Below are 17,234 nucleotides of genomic sequence, written 5' to 3'. Positions count from 1 at the left end.
ATGGAGATTTTGAGCTTGGCTCAACCTCAAATTGCAGCGTTCATGATGTGAGGACAAGTCTTTCGATTAATGTTAGTGGTCCATGTTGTAAATGTATATTTGAAAGAAATTAATATAAAACAGTAATTGTAAGCAAGAGTAATGGTTAGCCTAATGTCGCAACGACAAATCGGTGCTCATATTTATTTACTGTTCCATTGTGTGAATATTGTTCATCTTCTGCAGCTAAAAATTACAGTATTAATATATTTCTAAATAGGCTATTCAGTTACAGATTTCAAATATTTAATGTAAAATGTAGGTTGAAAACCCCAGAGGAATTAGAGATTATAAAATGCTCATTTGTAGTGTATGTCAAGAAATTGTATTCCCACATTATTTGAATGTTGTTATAAAGTAGCTCACCATTATTTACATGTGCTGACAACAATACTAGATTTAAAAAAACAAAAACAGCAAGCTCAAAGTACTATCAACATTACATTCTTAAAAGGTGCAAGAGAGAAAGTTATATGGAAAGATCAGCAAAACAATAGATTTCTTTTTTACTTTCTCTTAACATCATAGACTGGGTGTGCATACATTCAACACTGGAGACAGTATCAGCTCCCAGTCAGTTATTTCACAATCAGTTCAACTCATCATCTACTTTGTTACTCCTTTTCCTGACTTCTCCACAGGCCACTGCATCAGTTCTATCAGACAGCTGAGGCAGGGCAGGACCAACATTGGAGTTGTCCTCACCTCCCCCACTGGTATGCAAAGTATGCAATATCTGGTCACTGGGCCGTTTCCAAGACGTCCGAGTAGCGATCCAGAGAATAAGAGCTCCAAAAACCACCAGGAGAACTCCCAGAACGTTCACAAAGATGGCCTCTGGAGGAGAGTCCTTATACTTGGGGTTGCTCCTTGGTGATGAAGTACAAAAAATTAAGTTATTCCAATGGTAATTCAGCACATTAACATTGTACACCTGTTTTGTAGATTTTAATACACTATTAAAAGCCTTTATTTCTTTATCTATTTTAATACTTACAGGCCAAAAATGAGTTTCTCTGTGATGCCCATGAGCGCCACAGCTATAACACTGGTAAAGAGTAAAAGGCCGCTGTAGACATGCAGGGGCATAAACGCTGCTCTCCAGGATGCAGGTGTGATTGGTATCAGGTACATGCCAACTCCAAGAACAAGCTTATCATTGAAAGAGAAAACATTTTTTTATACTCGTCAGATATTAATCAAGACTGTTGTTCACTCTGTATTTTAGAAATGACCAGAAGAATAAGAGGTTATTGTTTTGTGGTTAAAGATAATCTTAATATCACATTATGTATAAGACATACTGTCCTTCTCTATATATAATGTATTACATATAGAGAAGGACAGTGTGTTGCTCCATAAAAGACAGATTAGTAAAAGGTACATGGGTTTGAACATGCAACAATAAAGCTCATTTAGGTGCAAAATGTCAAACTCCGTACCATTTATTACTAACAGCAAAAGCAGTACTGCCCCACAAAACAATAAGGTGCCTTGCATTGTTATCCACTATTTCCAATAATTTGAAATATAATTTTTTTTTTACCTGGAGACAGTACAGTATCATAGCTATCAGGCCCAGCCAGCTGTGCAGACTGTACATGTTGGGGATTTTGGCAGCATTGTGGAAGTCAAAAACTGCCACCATAGATATAACAGCTAAGATGAAGGCTAGTAAGTTTAAGCCTGCATGGATGAATTTCATCATTAGTTTGCTGCACTGCCAGGTCCAGGGGAGTCTGTAGACAATGATGGCTGCAAGAGAGGATCATTCAGTGTCATTCTATCAATTCTTGATGTAATTATGAGGAATAATTTTCAGATTCTGACAATATTAAACACATTTTTCCTTAAAAACCAAACTTTTCATCTAGCCAATGACAGGCACATATTAAAGTTTGCAATTAAAGGTGTATATGTCATTATATAAATTACTTTTTAGGTTGTAAAACCATGTAAAATGTGTCAATAGTTTAGGCTTCCTTGAAGCAATTTTCTTATGTTAAGCCATATTATCAAACTAAACTCATAATTTACTCAATTCACATCTGTGGTTGCTACCTTATAGGCTAAGGCCATAGTTAACCGTGGAAGTTTAGTCAGTGGAGTAAGCTTTTATAATTACTCATACTCAGCCGTGGTCACCACCCCCTAACATCCTTGGAAAAGGGAAGCTTGTGTAACTTAGCCTTGAGCAAAACTTTCATTTAGTTTACATTTCTTCAAAGCAAAGCACAATTCACGTTTTCCCATCATATTTCTTAAAACGAAAAACTCCTCTCACCTATCCCTTGCAAGAAAATAAATCCGGTGACTATCAACACCGGATGCCAGTTGAACTCGGCCAGTCCTCCATCCCAGGCTAAACCTTCTTTATAGTGGAGAACCCATCTTAGCACGAATATTATAGAGACAAAGCCAGCGGCGGAGGCGACAGACAGAGCGACCACGAACTGTGCCAAATGCTCCATCGCCATTAAAGCAGTAGCACGACAGGGAGCGATTCGACTGCACAACTGTTACCACAAATACAACTATTTCAAGTGGCGGCTGGTGAGGACGGACCACGGTCACATGACGCAGAGCTGCCTAATGTTTGGAGGAAAGAGGTTTTGTAACTTTTTGTGGTTACAAAAGGGTTTTTGCGCTGCGCACAAACGTGTTTACACTAAAAAGTCTTTCCCCAATTTGAACCTCAGGTTTTCTAAGTTGTGGCGTATTTCATATTAAAGTGTCCCTAACAGACACCAAATGATACATGGAGGGAAATATTAAAGCAGGAGAGCCAACATCTACCAGAGTGCTAAAATTCCTACAAACAAGCCCCAGAAAACTTGGTTTTAATGTCTCTTGCCGGGTTGTACCACCTTACTAGTGCAGTAAACTAACGTTAAAACTGTGGGTTGTGGAGGCAAGTAGCTGATTTTGATCACATACAGCTACTGTGCAAAAGGTTTATGCGTGGAAAAAACGTTGTATATACAATATAGATTATGTATCAATTAACAAAATGCAAAGTAAGTGAACAGAACATGTAAATCAAATCATTATCTGGTGCGACCAACTTATGCCTTCAAAAACAGCACAAATTCCTCTACATACACTTGCAAAAGGTTTATGAAGGAACTCGGCAGGATTGACCCAAACATCTTGGAGAACTACCCACAGTTTATCTATGGATTTAGGCAGACTCAGTTTTTAATCTCTTCATGTAAACAGACTCGATAGTGTTGAGATCATGGCTGAGTTCAGCGCAGACAAAACGTAGCAAAACGTTTTTTTCCACAGAAACTTTGTGCACCGTTGTTTACAAACTTGTCGCCGCTGATTTGCCAACACCTGTGACACGCCCACCAAACAGAAGGAAACATGCCTCGAAGCCATAGACTGTATATAAAAAGCTCGAAGCCCGTTGCGGTACGTTGCAAGGAAACATGTGCCTTGTGCCTGCTCCGGCAGCACATCTAATAAATTGGATTCGATACAGCAAGGAAACATGTCGTTCAACCCGACAATGTTGCAAACCGGTGCAAAACGTTTTGAGATTGAACACGCCCCAGGGCTCTGTGGAGGCCATATCGTCACTTCCAGGACTTCTTGTTCTTCCTTATATTTAATATAGTTCTGTTTTGTTTGGGGTCGCAGTTATGTTGCAGAATACGTTTGGGGCCAATCAGAAGCTTCCTTGATGGTATTACGTGCCTTTTCTGTTTCACTTAATGTGTGTTTCAACCTACATATTGAATTGGTGATCAGCACGGTTGTTGTACACAATGACAATATGCCTGCAAAATCCCTGACTTTGTGAAAGTGTACCTAGAATAAATGATGCCGTTTTGATTTAGATTTGTCTTTTGTTCATTCAATCTGCATTTTGGTTATTGATAAATCTATTAACATGTCTATTTTTGAAAGGATTCTTACTTTACAGTATGTTTTCCACATATAACTTTTTCACAGTACTGTACATATTAAATGGAAGGAACTTTTAAAATATCTTAATATTTGGATGAGCATGGTGGAAACAGAATGATGCATTCATACAGAGTAACTAAAATATAACATTTTAATTAGGAAAAAATAGAAACTGTCAAAATAATATTAAATACTGTTAACAGCAATAAAGTGCAGAAACTTAAACTGATTTAAATAATATACTTAAGTATTACTCAAGTGTAATTCACACAAAGGAAACAAAGACATGATCAGCATTACAGAAAATAGCATTATTAGTTTTACAGAAAAGTTGTAGAAAAACCCAAGTTGGAAACAACTCTTTACATAATCTTAAAAAGTAGCCATTAAATGCCTTCCAGGAGCTTAATTCACTGATTCTCTGGAAGCCTTGAGTTTGTAAACATGGCAGCAGAAGTTTGTATTCTTTTGTTCAATAAGAACAATTGTGTCTTTGTCAAAGAAAACTTCATGTCGATAAGTCTGAAACAAGAAAGAGAAGAGTGCACATTAATCCACATATGTATCATCTTTATTTATAGAGCACTTTTCAAAACTCTCTCTCTCTCTCAAAAAAAAAAAAAAAAGAAGTTTACTGACTCAGCTGCCCTGATTTCCTCAGGCACGTTGTTTCAGGGCCTCGGGGCCCTGGAACAGTACAGTCATGTCAAGTCACTCACCTCATCCCAAGATTCAACCAGATCAACTGTCCGCAGTAACTGCCCGCTCAGGTTGTCATGTAGTCGGATGTGAGCTCTTCCTTCTCCCTCCTCACCATTAGTTACCACTACTGCCAAAAGGTCTAGCTCATCCTCATATTCCACCATACGGAAAGTCTGTCAGAGTAAAAGACTCATTGTTGTGAACTCGCCACAGAACTGCTACACAAAAATGTATTTGGGTTGGGATACAGGTTATAGGTTACAGGTGCATCCAACAAGGATGTGGCCAGGAGACAGTTCTTTGAAAATGTTAGACAATAACGTAATAATAATAATAATATATATCCTGAACTTTGTGCACTTTGAATAAAATGCATATTTTCAAGCACTCCTTCGAGGGAGATGAAAAAAGTGCTGATGCTTGAAACCCAATCATTATGTTCAACTCTTCATCTCCTCATTTTGAACTTGTGAACTGTGATCGTCTGTATCTCAGGTGGTGTATCAGTCACCACTGGTCTGATTTTGGTCAAGCTCTAATGGGAGGGTGACGCAAGAAACTTGTTCTCATGTGTAAGAGTGGCCTGAGAACTTGAGAATTATGGAGATACTGTACATCTATCGGCTCTGCAAACTATTTATAAAAGCCAAAAAAGGCACGGTGTTACAAAATATTTTGCTGATGGACTATCTAACTCTGCTCTTCAAGTTTTGATACTTCCAGTGTTGTGTTGCTGCGATATCTCAGCCATCAATTACAGATTTTAGATCATTTCATTGTTGGTTTTGGTCTTTTCATGAGGTTGGTTGACAACAGAATAGTATAGTATAGTATAGTAATAGAGTATGAAGATTTTTAAGAAATAGGTGAGTCTGGGTTTGCTTCCTGGCTTCAAAAGAGAGTATATATACATATTGTATATATTTTATGTTCAGCTATATAATTTGCTTGAACCCTACTGTGTGTTTTTTTTAAACCAGCACAGTAAGTCTTTTCTTTGCAAGGATACTGGATAAATATTTAAAGCAATCACTTTGGTACCTCTTGATCTGGGTCATCATCCAGCTGATGAAATCTTCTCTTCACCGTGCGGCCCGAAGAGGTTACAGTGACTTGCGAGGTAGGCTGGAATAGATGGAAGACAGATACATCACATTTTAGCTTCACCAAAACTGAGTAGACCGGAGTTCTCACATGGGATTTCCCACCAATGTCACAATGAGTATTTAAGTTTGCTGTGAGTACAGCACATAGTAGGCCTATTAGGTAAATAAACGTGACACTTACATTGTTGTTTCGATAAGTTGTTAGAGAGAAATCCTCAGCTACCTTTGAAGGCAAACCACTGTTCAGTTCACCGAGGATTTTTCGGACACTTAAGAGAAAAACATAGGCAAAGGAAAACCCATTTTCATTCAACAGGAATGTCTCAAAATTCATTTGTTTTGGTATATTTGCCTCCACATCACAGGCATTTTACCCCCCGTGTCCTTGTACATTCTTTATTTTTTTTTGTAAAAGTTGACTATAGTACTCACTTTATGGTGGTAGGTCCAACATGAATGATTCTGCCTGAGTTGTCAGGGTGGAAGAAGATCCAATCACTCTCAAGAGAGCAACAGTCCATGTTTTGTATTCCATTGGTTGCCTAATGTCATAAAAATCACACTAACTCATTAACTAGGATATGCTTTATTAATTATATAGCAAACTGCACATAGTACTATGAGCACATAACTACTTATACAGTGAGGAAAATATGTATTTGAACACCCTGCTATTTTGCAAGTTCTCCCACTTAGAAATCATGGAGAGGTCTGAAATTGTCATCGTAGATGCATGTCCACTGTGAGAGACATAATCTAAAAAAAAAAAAAAAAGAACCCAGAAATCACAATGTATGATTTTTTTTTAACTATTTATTTGTATGATACAGCTGCAAATAAGTATTTGAACACCTGAGAAAATCAATGTTAATATTTGGTACAGTAGCCTTTGTTTGCAATTACAGAGGTCAAACGTTTCCTGTAGTTTTTCACCAGGTTTGCACACACTGCAGGAGGGATTTTGGCCCACTCCTCCACACAGATCTTCTCTAGATCAGTCAGGTTTCTGGGCTGTCGCTGAGAAACACGGAGTTTGAGCTCCCTCCAAAGATTCTCTATTGGGTTTAGGTCTGGAGACTGGCTAGGCCACGCCAGAACCTTGATATGCTTCTTACAGAGCCACTCCTTGGTTATCCTGGCTGTGTGCTTCGGGTCATTGTCATGTTGGAAGACCCAGCCTCGACCCATCTTCAATGCTCTAACTGAGGGAAGGAGGTTGTTCCCCAAAATCTCGCAATACATGGCCCCGGTCATCCTCTCCTTAATACAGTGCAGTCGCCCTGTCCCATGTGCAGAAAAACACCCCCAAAGCATGATGCTACCACCCCCATGCTTCACAGTAGGGATGGTGTTCTTGGGATGGTACTCATCATTCTTCTTCCTCCAAACACGGTTAGTGGAATTATGACCAAAAAGTTCTATTTGGTCTCATCTGACCACATGACTTTCTCCCATGACTCCTCTGGATCATCCAAATGGTCATTGGCAAACTGAAGACGGGCCTTGACATGTGCTGGTTTAAGCAGGGGAACCTTCCGTGCCATGCGTGATTTCAAACCATGACGTCTTAGTGTATTACCAACAGTAACCTTGGAAACGGTGGCTCTTTTCAGGTCATTGACCAGCTCCTCCCGTGTAGTTCTGGGCTGATTTCTCACCTTTCTTAGGATCATTGAGACCCCACGAGGTGAGATCTTGCATGGAGCCCCAGTCCGAGGGAGACTGACAGTCATGTTTAGCTTCTTCCATTTTCTAATGATTGCTCCAACAGTGGACCTTTTTTCACCAATTGCTTGGCTTGTGGAGGTGTACAATTTTGTCTCTAGTGTCTTTGGACAGCTCTTTGGTCTTGGCCATGTTAGTAGTTGGATTCTTACTGATTGTATGGGGTGGACAGGTGTCTTTATGCAGCTAACGACCTCAAACAGGTGCATCTAATTTAGGATAATAAATGGAGTGGAGGTGGACATTTTGAAGGCAGACTAACAGATCTTTGAGAGTCAGAATTCTAGCTGATAGACAGGTGTTCAAATACTTATTTGCAGCTGTATCATACAAATAAATAGTTAAAAAATTATACATTGTGATTTCTGGATTTTTATTTTTAGATTATGTCTCTCACAGTGGACATGCACCTACGATGACAATTTCAGACCCCTCCATGGAGAACTTGCAAAATAGCAGGGTGTTCAAATACTTATTTTCCTCACTGTAGGTTTCCTCTTGATGTTCTTGAAAATTTAGCATGCAAGTTAAATATGAAAATGTGTTACTTTGATTCATAAGTGTGCGTCAGAGTCTGCAAATCAACAACTCAGACACACCACTGTGGAAAAGGAAACACTTATTAAAGTGATGCTCCAGTTCAGCTTAACCACTGTTCGTGGGGGTGTAAAATTCAGCTTCTGTGCAGCTTTTGAGCTTCAAACTGTGTAACAGTGCTGTTTGATACTTTAAATTTCAGGTGGAGATTTCAGCTTAATAGGTTTCTGCTAATGATGTATTGTACTATTTCAAAATATCACAAATGTATTTCTCTTTTACATTGTAAACTTATACAGTATTTGTTTTTACCAGTATCTCAGATACACCACATTGATTAGAAAAAAAACTTTTGTGTTTTGGAAACGGTGGCGGCTCCAACGTGATTTAATCGTTTCTCACACAAATTATTATGCAGCCTTAGGTGCTGACAATTGTCTCTGGTAAGACATTAATGTGAGGAGGGTCGTCAAAAATACTAAATCTGGAATAATCTAGGCAACATACACAGAAGCTTGTGTTACACATGCAGCAAAGATCTACACAATAGTAGTTAGACCATTTGAGGGGCTTTGAATAGTGATTACAGGTTCCTGCTAGCCTGTCTCAGACATCTGTGGCCCCTCTTAACCTGACACATTCAGTGGGCTCTGGCCAATTTGGTGGCAAGTTAAGTCACAAAAATATTGGGGATACTTATCTATTATAGCAAAGAACACGCTACATTTTGCGCTCCAAATACCAAATTATTATTGAAATGTCATGTTACAGAATATGGTGAAAGAGGATTCGTTAAACTCACCATAGTGCTGTCCTTCAGTGAACAGATGTGGTGAGTCCCTTTGTGATTTTTATGCGGTGGTGTAAAGATGTAGTGCCATGGGTAGCCTCCAATCTGGATACCGTTATCAGAGCATGACTCAAAAAGCACGGGAGGGCAATCTGTGCAGTAAGGAAAAAACTTTACTTTGAAATGAAAAACATTCCTGCTCACAGTGGCCAAGTAGGTCAACATATATCTTTAATATCAGTGGTGATCTAGACTTAAAAACAGACTCACCTGTGATCTGGAGATTTACTGGGATACCAAAAGGAAAATCTCCCACTATTTTGCCTCCAGGAAGTGAACTCTGCTTTCCAAGAGTTAACTTCTCTAACAAGTTCTAAAAACAAAGAAAATATTCAGACACACAGCGATATTATCAGCAATTAAGCCAGAAGGATAATGAAGCACTGAATATGTAAACATTCACAGGTACAGGTTTCAACAAATGTTTTTCTGATGCAGAGTTTAACAATTTGATTCAGTCAAATATTTGGCTTTCTCGCCATTATGCATGACAGTCTTTCAGGAACAAAAAGAAATACACACCCTTTGGACAATGTGCTCAAAGCTGTACAGCTTCACTGACTTGTTGCTGTGAGATACTGCAAGGACACCTTGAGATAGGACAACATCAGTAACACCATTTCCAAATACCTGAAAGAATAAGTTACTCATTTTAATAATGACGTATCACACCCGCAGGCCAATTTGTAAAATAAAAAAATAAACTACAAACAAATCTGCTTACTTTTTTGTTGATCTCCAAAATGCCCACAATTTCCAAGGGGAAAACATGAAAGATGGCGAGGTGCATCACTGTACTCTGACTGATACCTGCCTGTTTATAAAAAAGAAAATTCTCTTATATCTCTTAATTAGTAAAATGAATTATTGATTAATCAATAAGAACATTCATGGGCAACAATTTAGTCATTTATCAAGCAAAACAGACAATTAATCGATTAATCTAAAGAGTAGTCGACAGATTAAATGATAATTGAAATCATTAGGTGCAGCCCTTTTCTAGTGATAGTTAAAAATCCTTGACTGATTTTATATTTATTTTCTTGATTATAGCAAGTTAGATTAAGTTCATGAACTTGAGAAATTCCATGTACAGCAAGATCCTAGGCTTTATTAACACTAATAAAGTGTCCCGCCACCCTTCAACTAGCCGCAAATCTAATGAAAATAAATAGACTTACCTGTCGTGCTACAGATGTTACTTTATTTTGAACAGATTTAACATAAAATGTCTCTTGAGAAACATCCCAGCCAAGATACCTACCAAAAACAACAACAACAACAACAACAACATAGAGTGAGGTTAACGTTTTTTTATATTTTTAAATCAACGAAAACAAATGTATTAATCTCCACCCAAAGAACAGAGGACACAGAGACTTGATGATACCTGAACTTATGGTTTGAAGAGAGGTAAACTCTCTGCAGCTCCTCTCCTGTTTCAGCTGAAAGGCGATACAGCCAGTTATCGGCTGTCAAAACCAAGAGGCTGGGTTTATGATCAGAGGGCGAGGGTAATGTTTTGTCCTGTCAACAAGACAAATTAAATGACAATCTGAATCTGGGTAGTTAAAATCTGGTGATTACAGCTTTAATTTGAAAAACAAAAACAAAATGTTTGTTTATGTTTAATTTCACTTACAACTGAGCTCTGACACAGCAAGGCATCTTCAAATTTCTCCAATTTAGACCTCTGCGGCAACTTGTATAGAACTTGAGGCTCTGAGTGAACACTGAAGCCAGAAGATTGAATCACTAACTGAGAGGGTATAAACCATTCATTCTGTTGTCAGTGTCCCTTACATTTTTACACCTGAATGCCATGTACACTGCAACTTTCATCGCAATATACACTCATGTTTTCACATTGCTCCAAATCACACAGCAGCACTGATTTTAATTATTAAACTACATCAAATTGTATCTGGCAAGCTACAGAATATCTTCAGAGCGACAAGGCCTGCCACCTAATTCGTAAAAGAAGGCAATCTCTCAGATTGGGTTGCAAGGTCTCATAGTTGCCCTGCAGTGATTCTCAGATTTGGACTTCTTCAGAGATAAAAACAGTGACTTTTGCATGCCAATTTTAAAGATGTTGCAAATAATCTATAGATCTAAGGTATTATTTTGTATTGTAAGTGTGAATAAGACTTAAAATCATTCAATTATTCATACTCACCAGCTGTAGCAGTTCTGGTAATTGTCAAAGTAGATTTTTCCACTCTCATACGTTATTGTGGATTTTGAGGTCCTGCTCCATACTTTAATAAAACTCCTGCTGTCCTACATTATAACAATAGCACAGAAGTATAGTATATTAGTAAAACATTCATTAACACCGATTAGGTACAATGAATATCTAAACGCATCGTCTTTTCCATTACCTGGAGGAGGATACCTCTAAGAACCTTCATATTGTGTCTGATCAGAGTCCCAACACCTCTGCTCCTCTGGTCCAGCAGCTCAGTGGCGTTTATGGCTCCTTTTCTCCGGTAGTGCGCCATCAGCAGGGTGCACTTGTTCTTGCTCTTGTAAGAGGACGACTGTCTGGTACCATCAGAAGACACAACCACCTGACCTCAACACCACAGCCAGAGCCAGGTAAGGGCGATAACTTTGCAACCCCTCGCTCCACCTCTTCGAGACCACCGAACCACCTCCCTGGCCCTCCTTTATCGTTAGCTAACACGAAAAGTTAACAGCTAGCATAACTTAAAAGTTAGCGCTCGTTGACTTCGTTACAAAGTCGTGGCTATACGCAGCGTTAGCTGAACTGGGTAGCTTAGTTGTCCAGGGGCGAGAAACAAATAAGTGATATGAGCAATGAAAAGGTTAATTGACAACAATGTCGCGTAATGATCGGCGCGGCATTAGCTGCCAATGCTAGCTTCCCACTCCATTTTTGTAGTCTTTGCAAGCGTTCTTCTTCTAGTTGAAGAATTAAAGTGCGCAGCACCCAGCCTGGAAATATAGCGCCCTCCTGTCGACCGCTGCTATGTTGATCATGGAGAATAGATGTAAAAAAAAAAAAACTGAACTCAACCATTAGTTTCTCCCTCTGTATTTCCCCTTAAGAAGCTTTTAAGCAGGAAAAATAATCGTTTTTCACAACGTTTGACTGTATTATATTTATATTTTATATATTAGCATGTTGCAGCTTTCTACTGAAGCTGTGAGATGTTTACTGACATATTAAAACCCAAACAGGCCCTGTCTATCTCCTCTCAAATAACCAAATAAGGTGTTACCCTTTGCAGTTCCTTCTAATCACACTGAAATACCATACCATTGTCTGTTGAATTTCAGTATACCTTTTATTTTTAGATGCTTTTCATGGTGACTAAGTAGCCTAAAATTCAAACTTACTGTAGTTACAGTATTGTTTTTACTTTATTTAATGACATCAGAAGTGAGGACTACAATTCAGACGTCTGAACCAAGTCTGTCCATTTCCACAAATTCAGAAAGAAAACATTTAAAAAAAAATCCAATTCATAACAACACTAACCATTAAGATACAAGTTATATCCTTAGATTAATCTTGCCAAAACAAATGCCTCCTTTTAAAAGGTGGGAAGGGGTGGGAAGAAGGTGATTTTGTAATTATTATTAATTAATTGTTGAATATGAATACATTATTCTATTGTGTCATTAATTATTATTATTATTATTGATTACTTTATTTTATAAAGTAATCTAATCTTATTTATTTAATTAATTAATTAACTTTTTTATTTTAATTCCTGTATTTATTTCCTAATAAATTCTTATGGTACTAGCCTGATGAGCAGGAAAAGCTAAATGTAGCAGTTTACTTACCACTGTGATATGCAGTATAGCAATGATGCCCCCCCCCCCCCAATAAATGGTAATATCGACTCACAATTACATAAGTAATCGATCACAAAAATCTCTTTTGGTAAGTTCTTAACTGAGCACACAGGGACCTGTTGTAAACAGCTACAGCTCCCATTCATTTTATTAGCTGTAGGTGCACTGTCAACTCATTGTAAAATGTATTCAACTCTTCCTGCATTTTTACAGCGTAAATGCATAAACTGCGGAGCTTCTCTGTAGCCAAACTGGCTAAAGTTTTAAGCAGAATATCCCCAAGACTAAAGAGCACAGGAGGAAGACCTTCAGCCCCACTGGGTTCACGGATTCTGACCAATCATGATGACATCTTTAAGCACAACATGTGGTCAGTGAGACTTTAATTTGTCACCCATCTGTAGATGCCTTTTATGGAGATAGTAGGAATACAGTGTAGGTGTGTCTACTTTTAACAATGCTGATCTGAAATTTAGGGTTACAGTTAAGAACTTTTTGATCAACTTGATCAACACAACAGTATTTGGATTTGGAATATCTGGATTTATATATTTTAGTATTGTATTGTCTTTTATTTGATACAGTTTGTTAATTACTGTAGTTGAACAGATGTATCAACAGATGCGTTTGTAATGCTTTATATTTTAGGGATCATGTGCAATGGACAGAACTGGATAAAGAAAACGCACGGCAGAAGGCGGAAGAAAATTCCTGCGTACAAATTCCTTTAAAGGAACAAGGCAAGAATATACTCTCACAAAAATATTCTCCAAGTTAGATTTGACTGGGGTTACATGGCAAATAAAACCTTTGTGAACATATTCTTAAATCTTCTCCACGCAGGTAAATTCGACACAGAAGCTTGGCAATACTGGGACACATTTTATGAGATGCACCAGGACAAGTTCTTTAAAGATCGCAAGTGGCTGTTTTTAGAATTCCCAGAATTGCTTCCTTCAGGTGCAAAAAGCCACGCCACAAACACGTGTCTGCATGATCATCTGGCAGCATACCCACTATCTACTAGATCCAGCACAGAGACCAGACCCCATCACAGAAACACTTCCAATCAGGAGACCTGTCAAGGAGCAGCGCTAGAAAAAAATGAAGCTCACATTCAGACTACTACTTTCCCTGGCCAGCATGCATCTTTCAGGATCTTGGAGGTTTTCAAAACTGTTTACATGTTTTAGATGTAATTTAGATTGTTATAATATGGACTGTTGCATATGGACCATGACATAATTCTGATATAAAAAGTAGTAGGCTGTTAGATAACTGTATAAATGTACACAAATACAGATATTTTTCTTCACAGGTTGGATGTGGAGTGGGTAACAGTATGTTTCCCATCGTTAATTGCATAAAGTGAGTATATATTTTGAGCACAGTACAGTATGGGTTATATGTAATGCAACCTATGTTTACAGAAGCAAAACATTTCACATACATCCAATATTGGACAAAAAAGTACTGTTTTATGTTTATAGTGCATGCACCATGACATTATCCAGCTACACATCCCCCAACTAGCAAAAAAGTGTGGCACGTCATGAATAATATCATGTAACATCTTTGTTGAGTTCTATGGACAGCAGCATAATTGATATCAAAGCAATAAATGTCTGAATAAGAGCTCCATAAAAGGAAACAGTGCTTTATCACACTGTTGTACTGTTTATGTATTTATATAAGTGTTGTTAAGTTGGCTGTTCTGTTTCACAGAGGAACTGATGCATTTTTATACTGTTGTGACTTCTCCCCATGTGCAATTCAGCTGGTGAAGGTAAGCATTTCTAATATTGCTTGGTATGAACATGCAGAGTATATACTGTATTGGTGTTAATACATTTAGTCAAAGGAATACTGACAAATATTACTTATATTTAAAAACAACCAAAGCTATATAAACCCCCATTCAAATTAGCAATGGTGTATTTATAGTACTGTGGTCATGTAGATAATAAGTTGAGGGTATTTACATATCCCCCATGTCAGACTGTTAAAATATTTAGGTTACATTATCATTTGATGAAGTAATACATTCACTTCATTCATTGTAAAGCTGTTGTTAATGTCACTCTTTGAGCTTTCTGGGATGATTCAAATTAGATTTTATAGTTTAGACCATTGTTCGCTTATAGTGTGCATCCAAGTAATTAAAAATACCCCAGAAGGATTATATATGATGTCTTTAAAGTAAAGAAAGTCTCACACAAGGAAACCTACTTCAGTAATGCACAAGAGATGACATCATCATGTGTGCAATCTGTGCCATCTAATTAGTCTTCTTACCATGTGAAGTCAAATACTGATCTGCAAGTAAAGATAACCCAAAATTAATTGTATATTGAATGTAATTATTTTATTCTTAGAGCTACAATTGACATTGATCAACTGAGATAGATTAATTACATTTAAACAACAAAAAAAAAAAACATAAAATTTTCTTGATACAGGCCGAGATGTATCCATTAGCTAATTTAGTGGATTATTTTAATATTTCATGAAAACAGAGATTTGTATCATACATTTTGAAAATATTAAACAAATAATAAATTATTGGATTATGTAAAGCAGCATTTGTAGTGATACTATACATTTACATTTTAACCCAACTTAAAGAAAGTGCAAAATTATAAAATTAACATAATTCCTTATAAGCGGCCACTTACATAGTGCATAGAGTGCAAAGGTCAAGGTCGCAGTGCACTTGCAATATTTAAGACATTCAATATTAAGACACACTCAGTATGACAGAGAAGTGATGGCAAGAGAGAACAGGGAACTTAGTTTTTTCATTATCCGTGACATTTGGAAATGGTGTTAAAAATGGATAGTTGAAATACAAACAAAAAAATTGTAGCTATTTGGAAATGTACTTTGTGTCACTGTAAACCAGTTTGGGATAAAGCTTTATTTTCTCCCATATAGGACCATCCAGAATACGATGACTCTGTGTGTCATGCCTTTGTCCACGACATTTGTGAGGAGGTGGCCTCCTTTCCCTTCCCTCCTCAGAGCCTGGATGTTATTCTAGCAGTCTTTGTGCTGTCCTCCATTCATCCGGACCGGTAGGTGAAGGTTACAAGACAGACAGGCTGATATCACACCCCTAAACCCGCCTTCACTTTTATGGATGGCAACATACCTATTTTAATTTTTAGGATGTAGTATTACCAAATGCACCTACATTGGTATCTTAGCACTGTTCATTTAACACATTTCAGCTTGTAATACTTTACTTGTTTAGCTGTTTCTTATATGTTTTGAGGCATTAATAAATACATAGCCTATATTGTGTCTTAAGGCTACTTGATTCTTCATTTTCTTATTGTTCCATTAATTGACATTTCATTGGCAGACTTCAGGGAGTTGTGAACCGACTGTCTACATACCTGAAACATGGAGGGACGTTCCTCTTCCGTGATTATGGGAGACATGACTTCTCACAACTCAGGTTTAAGAAGGGTGAGCCTCCAAATAGCAGCACACACCTGAATGCTGCATTTTTATGTACTTTACCTAATTTGTTGTATATTCTGTATAATCTTATGTGTGTCTGTGTGTTTTTGACAATTTAATATATTTTATCCTTAATCGTTTAGTTTAATCTTTTAATCTCTTATAATCAGGACGGTGCTTATCAGAGAATTTCTACACACGTGGAGATGGAACCTGCGTGTACTTTTTCACTAAAGGTAATTCTGAACCATGAGATCTTTACTATGGAGTAAATAGTTGCTGACGGGACCATGGCTACCCTTTAGGACCCTGGGGTCATGTCTTAGTATTCTTTCTGGGAATTTGGAGGTTTCAGGAGGAGTTTTAATTCTACATGGGTGGGTATTTGGGACAACTAGAATAGTTTGACACAGTATATTTGCACATGACATGACTATTTTGAATAAATAAAGGACTAATTATTTCCCCACTAGAATTCTACTCCTTGCAGTATGCAAAGGGATTTGAAATAGCATTGGAAAATACAAATCTACAATGACAAATCTACAAATGATAAATCTGCACAGTTAACCAAATAAATACAATTATATTAAAACATCTAAATAATTACTTTGAGACTACTTCTTTTTTCAGTGTCTGGTCAGATTTTAAAAACATCCTGGCTTCAGCCCTGGTTACTAACTGTGTTGTTATATTTTTATAGAAGAAGTTCATGATTTATTTTCCAATGCCGGACTGGAAGAAATTCAGAATCTTGAAGACAGACGACTCCAAGTGAACAGAGGAAAGAAAGTTGTAATGCACCGGGTTTGGATGCAGAGCAAGTACAGGAAAACATATCCACCTTCACCATCTTAACACCCACCATACACTGCCTAATTTGGAGCTAAATTACTTTTTATACTTTTCTTTTTATTTGTTCAATCCTGAAAAACTGTTTTGTTTTGTTTTTTTTACCAAAGAAGTATCTGTACTACAACAAAAACTGTATCCAATAAACTTGTTGTCAAACACAGCAGTGACATTATCTGGTTTTATATATGGTACAGCACTGTATTATCAAT

At 37.4% G+C, this 17,234-nt stretch overlaps 3 protein-coding genes across 4 annotated transcripts; 1 reads left to right on the top strand and 2 right to left on the bottom strand.

Moving 5' to 3' along the window:
- Positions 1 to 145: 145 nt before the first annotated feature.
- On the bottom strand, positions 146 to 2,598 carry LOC119904099 (cytochrome b reductase 1). Its single transcript, XM_038720500.1, has 4 exons — positions 2,324 to 2,598; positions 1,586 to 1,794; positions 1,037 to 1,191; positions 146 to 908 (listed from the first exon to the last, which is right to left on the bottom strand). Exons 1-4 carry the CDS (start codon positions 2,514 to 2,516, stop codon positions 629 to 631), a joined length of 837 nt encoding a protein of 278 aa, XP_038576428.1. The 5' UTR covers positions 2,517 to 2,598; the 3' UTR covers positions 146 to 628.
- A 1,486-nt stretch (positions 2,599 to 4,084) lies between these two features.
- dcaf17 (ddb1 and cul4 associated factor 17) lies at positions 4,085 to 11,407 on the bottom strand. Its single transcript, XM_038720496.1, has 14 exons — positions 11,259 to 11,407; positions 11,054 to 11,157; positions 10,517 to 10,607; positions 10,265 to 10,401; positions 10,056 to 10,134; positions 9,599 to 9,688; positions 9,397 to 9,504; positions 9,085 to 9,187; positions 8,827 to 8,966; positions 6,195 to 6,304; positions 5,944 to 6,031; positions 5,698 to 5,781; positions 4,674 to 4,829; positions 4,085 to 4,476 (listed from the first exon to the last, which is right to left on the bottom strand). The coding sequence occupies exons 1-14, from the start codon at positions 11,376 to 11,378 to the stop codon at positions 4,360 to 4,362; spliced, it is 1,527 nt and encodes a 508-aa protein (XP_038576424.1). The 5' UTR covers positions 11,379 to 11,407; the 3' UTR covers positions 4,085 to 4,359.
- mettl8 (methyltransferase like 8) lies at positions 11,341 to 17,185 on the top strand. 2 transcript variants are annotated; one of them, XM_038720499.1, is made up of 10 exons: positions 11,341 to 11,475; positions 12,919 to 13,075; positions 13,354 to 13,445; positions 13,549 to 13,871; positions 14,024 to 14,035; positions 14,483 to 14,491; positions 15,640 to 15,779; positions 16,070 to 16,176; positions 16,341 to 16,406; positions 16,874 to 17,185. In XM_038720499.1, exons 2-10 carry the CDS (start codon positions 12,924 to 12,926, stop codon positions 17,026 to 17,028), a joined length of 1,056 nt encoding a protein of 351 aa, XP_038576427.1. In that variant the 5' UTR covers positions 11,341 to 11,475; positions 12,919 to 12,923; the 3' UTR covers positions 17,029 to 17,185. The 2 variants fall into 2 exon arrangements, with proteins under 2 accessions (XP_038576427.1, XP_038576426.1); XM_038720498.1 differs by having other exon boundaries at positions 14,024 to 14,073; positions 14,431 to 14,491.
- Positions 17,186 to 17,234: the final 49 nt, after the last annotated feature.

This window comes from Micropterus salmoides, unplaced genomic scaffold, assembly GCF_014851395.1.
Source record: "Micropterus salmoides isolate LMB-PRFRI ecotype aquatic unplaced genomic scaffold, ASM1485139v1 Ms_hic_scaffold_15, whole genome shotgun sequence".
Classification (NCBI taxonomy): Eukaryota; Metazoa; Chordata; class Actinopteri; order Centrarchiformes; family Centrarchidae; genus Micropterus; species Micropterus salmoides.
This window is presented reverse-complemented; position numbering and strand designations above follow the sequence as displayed.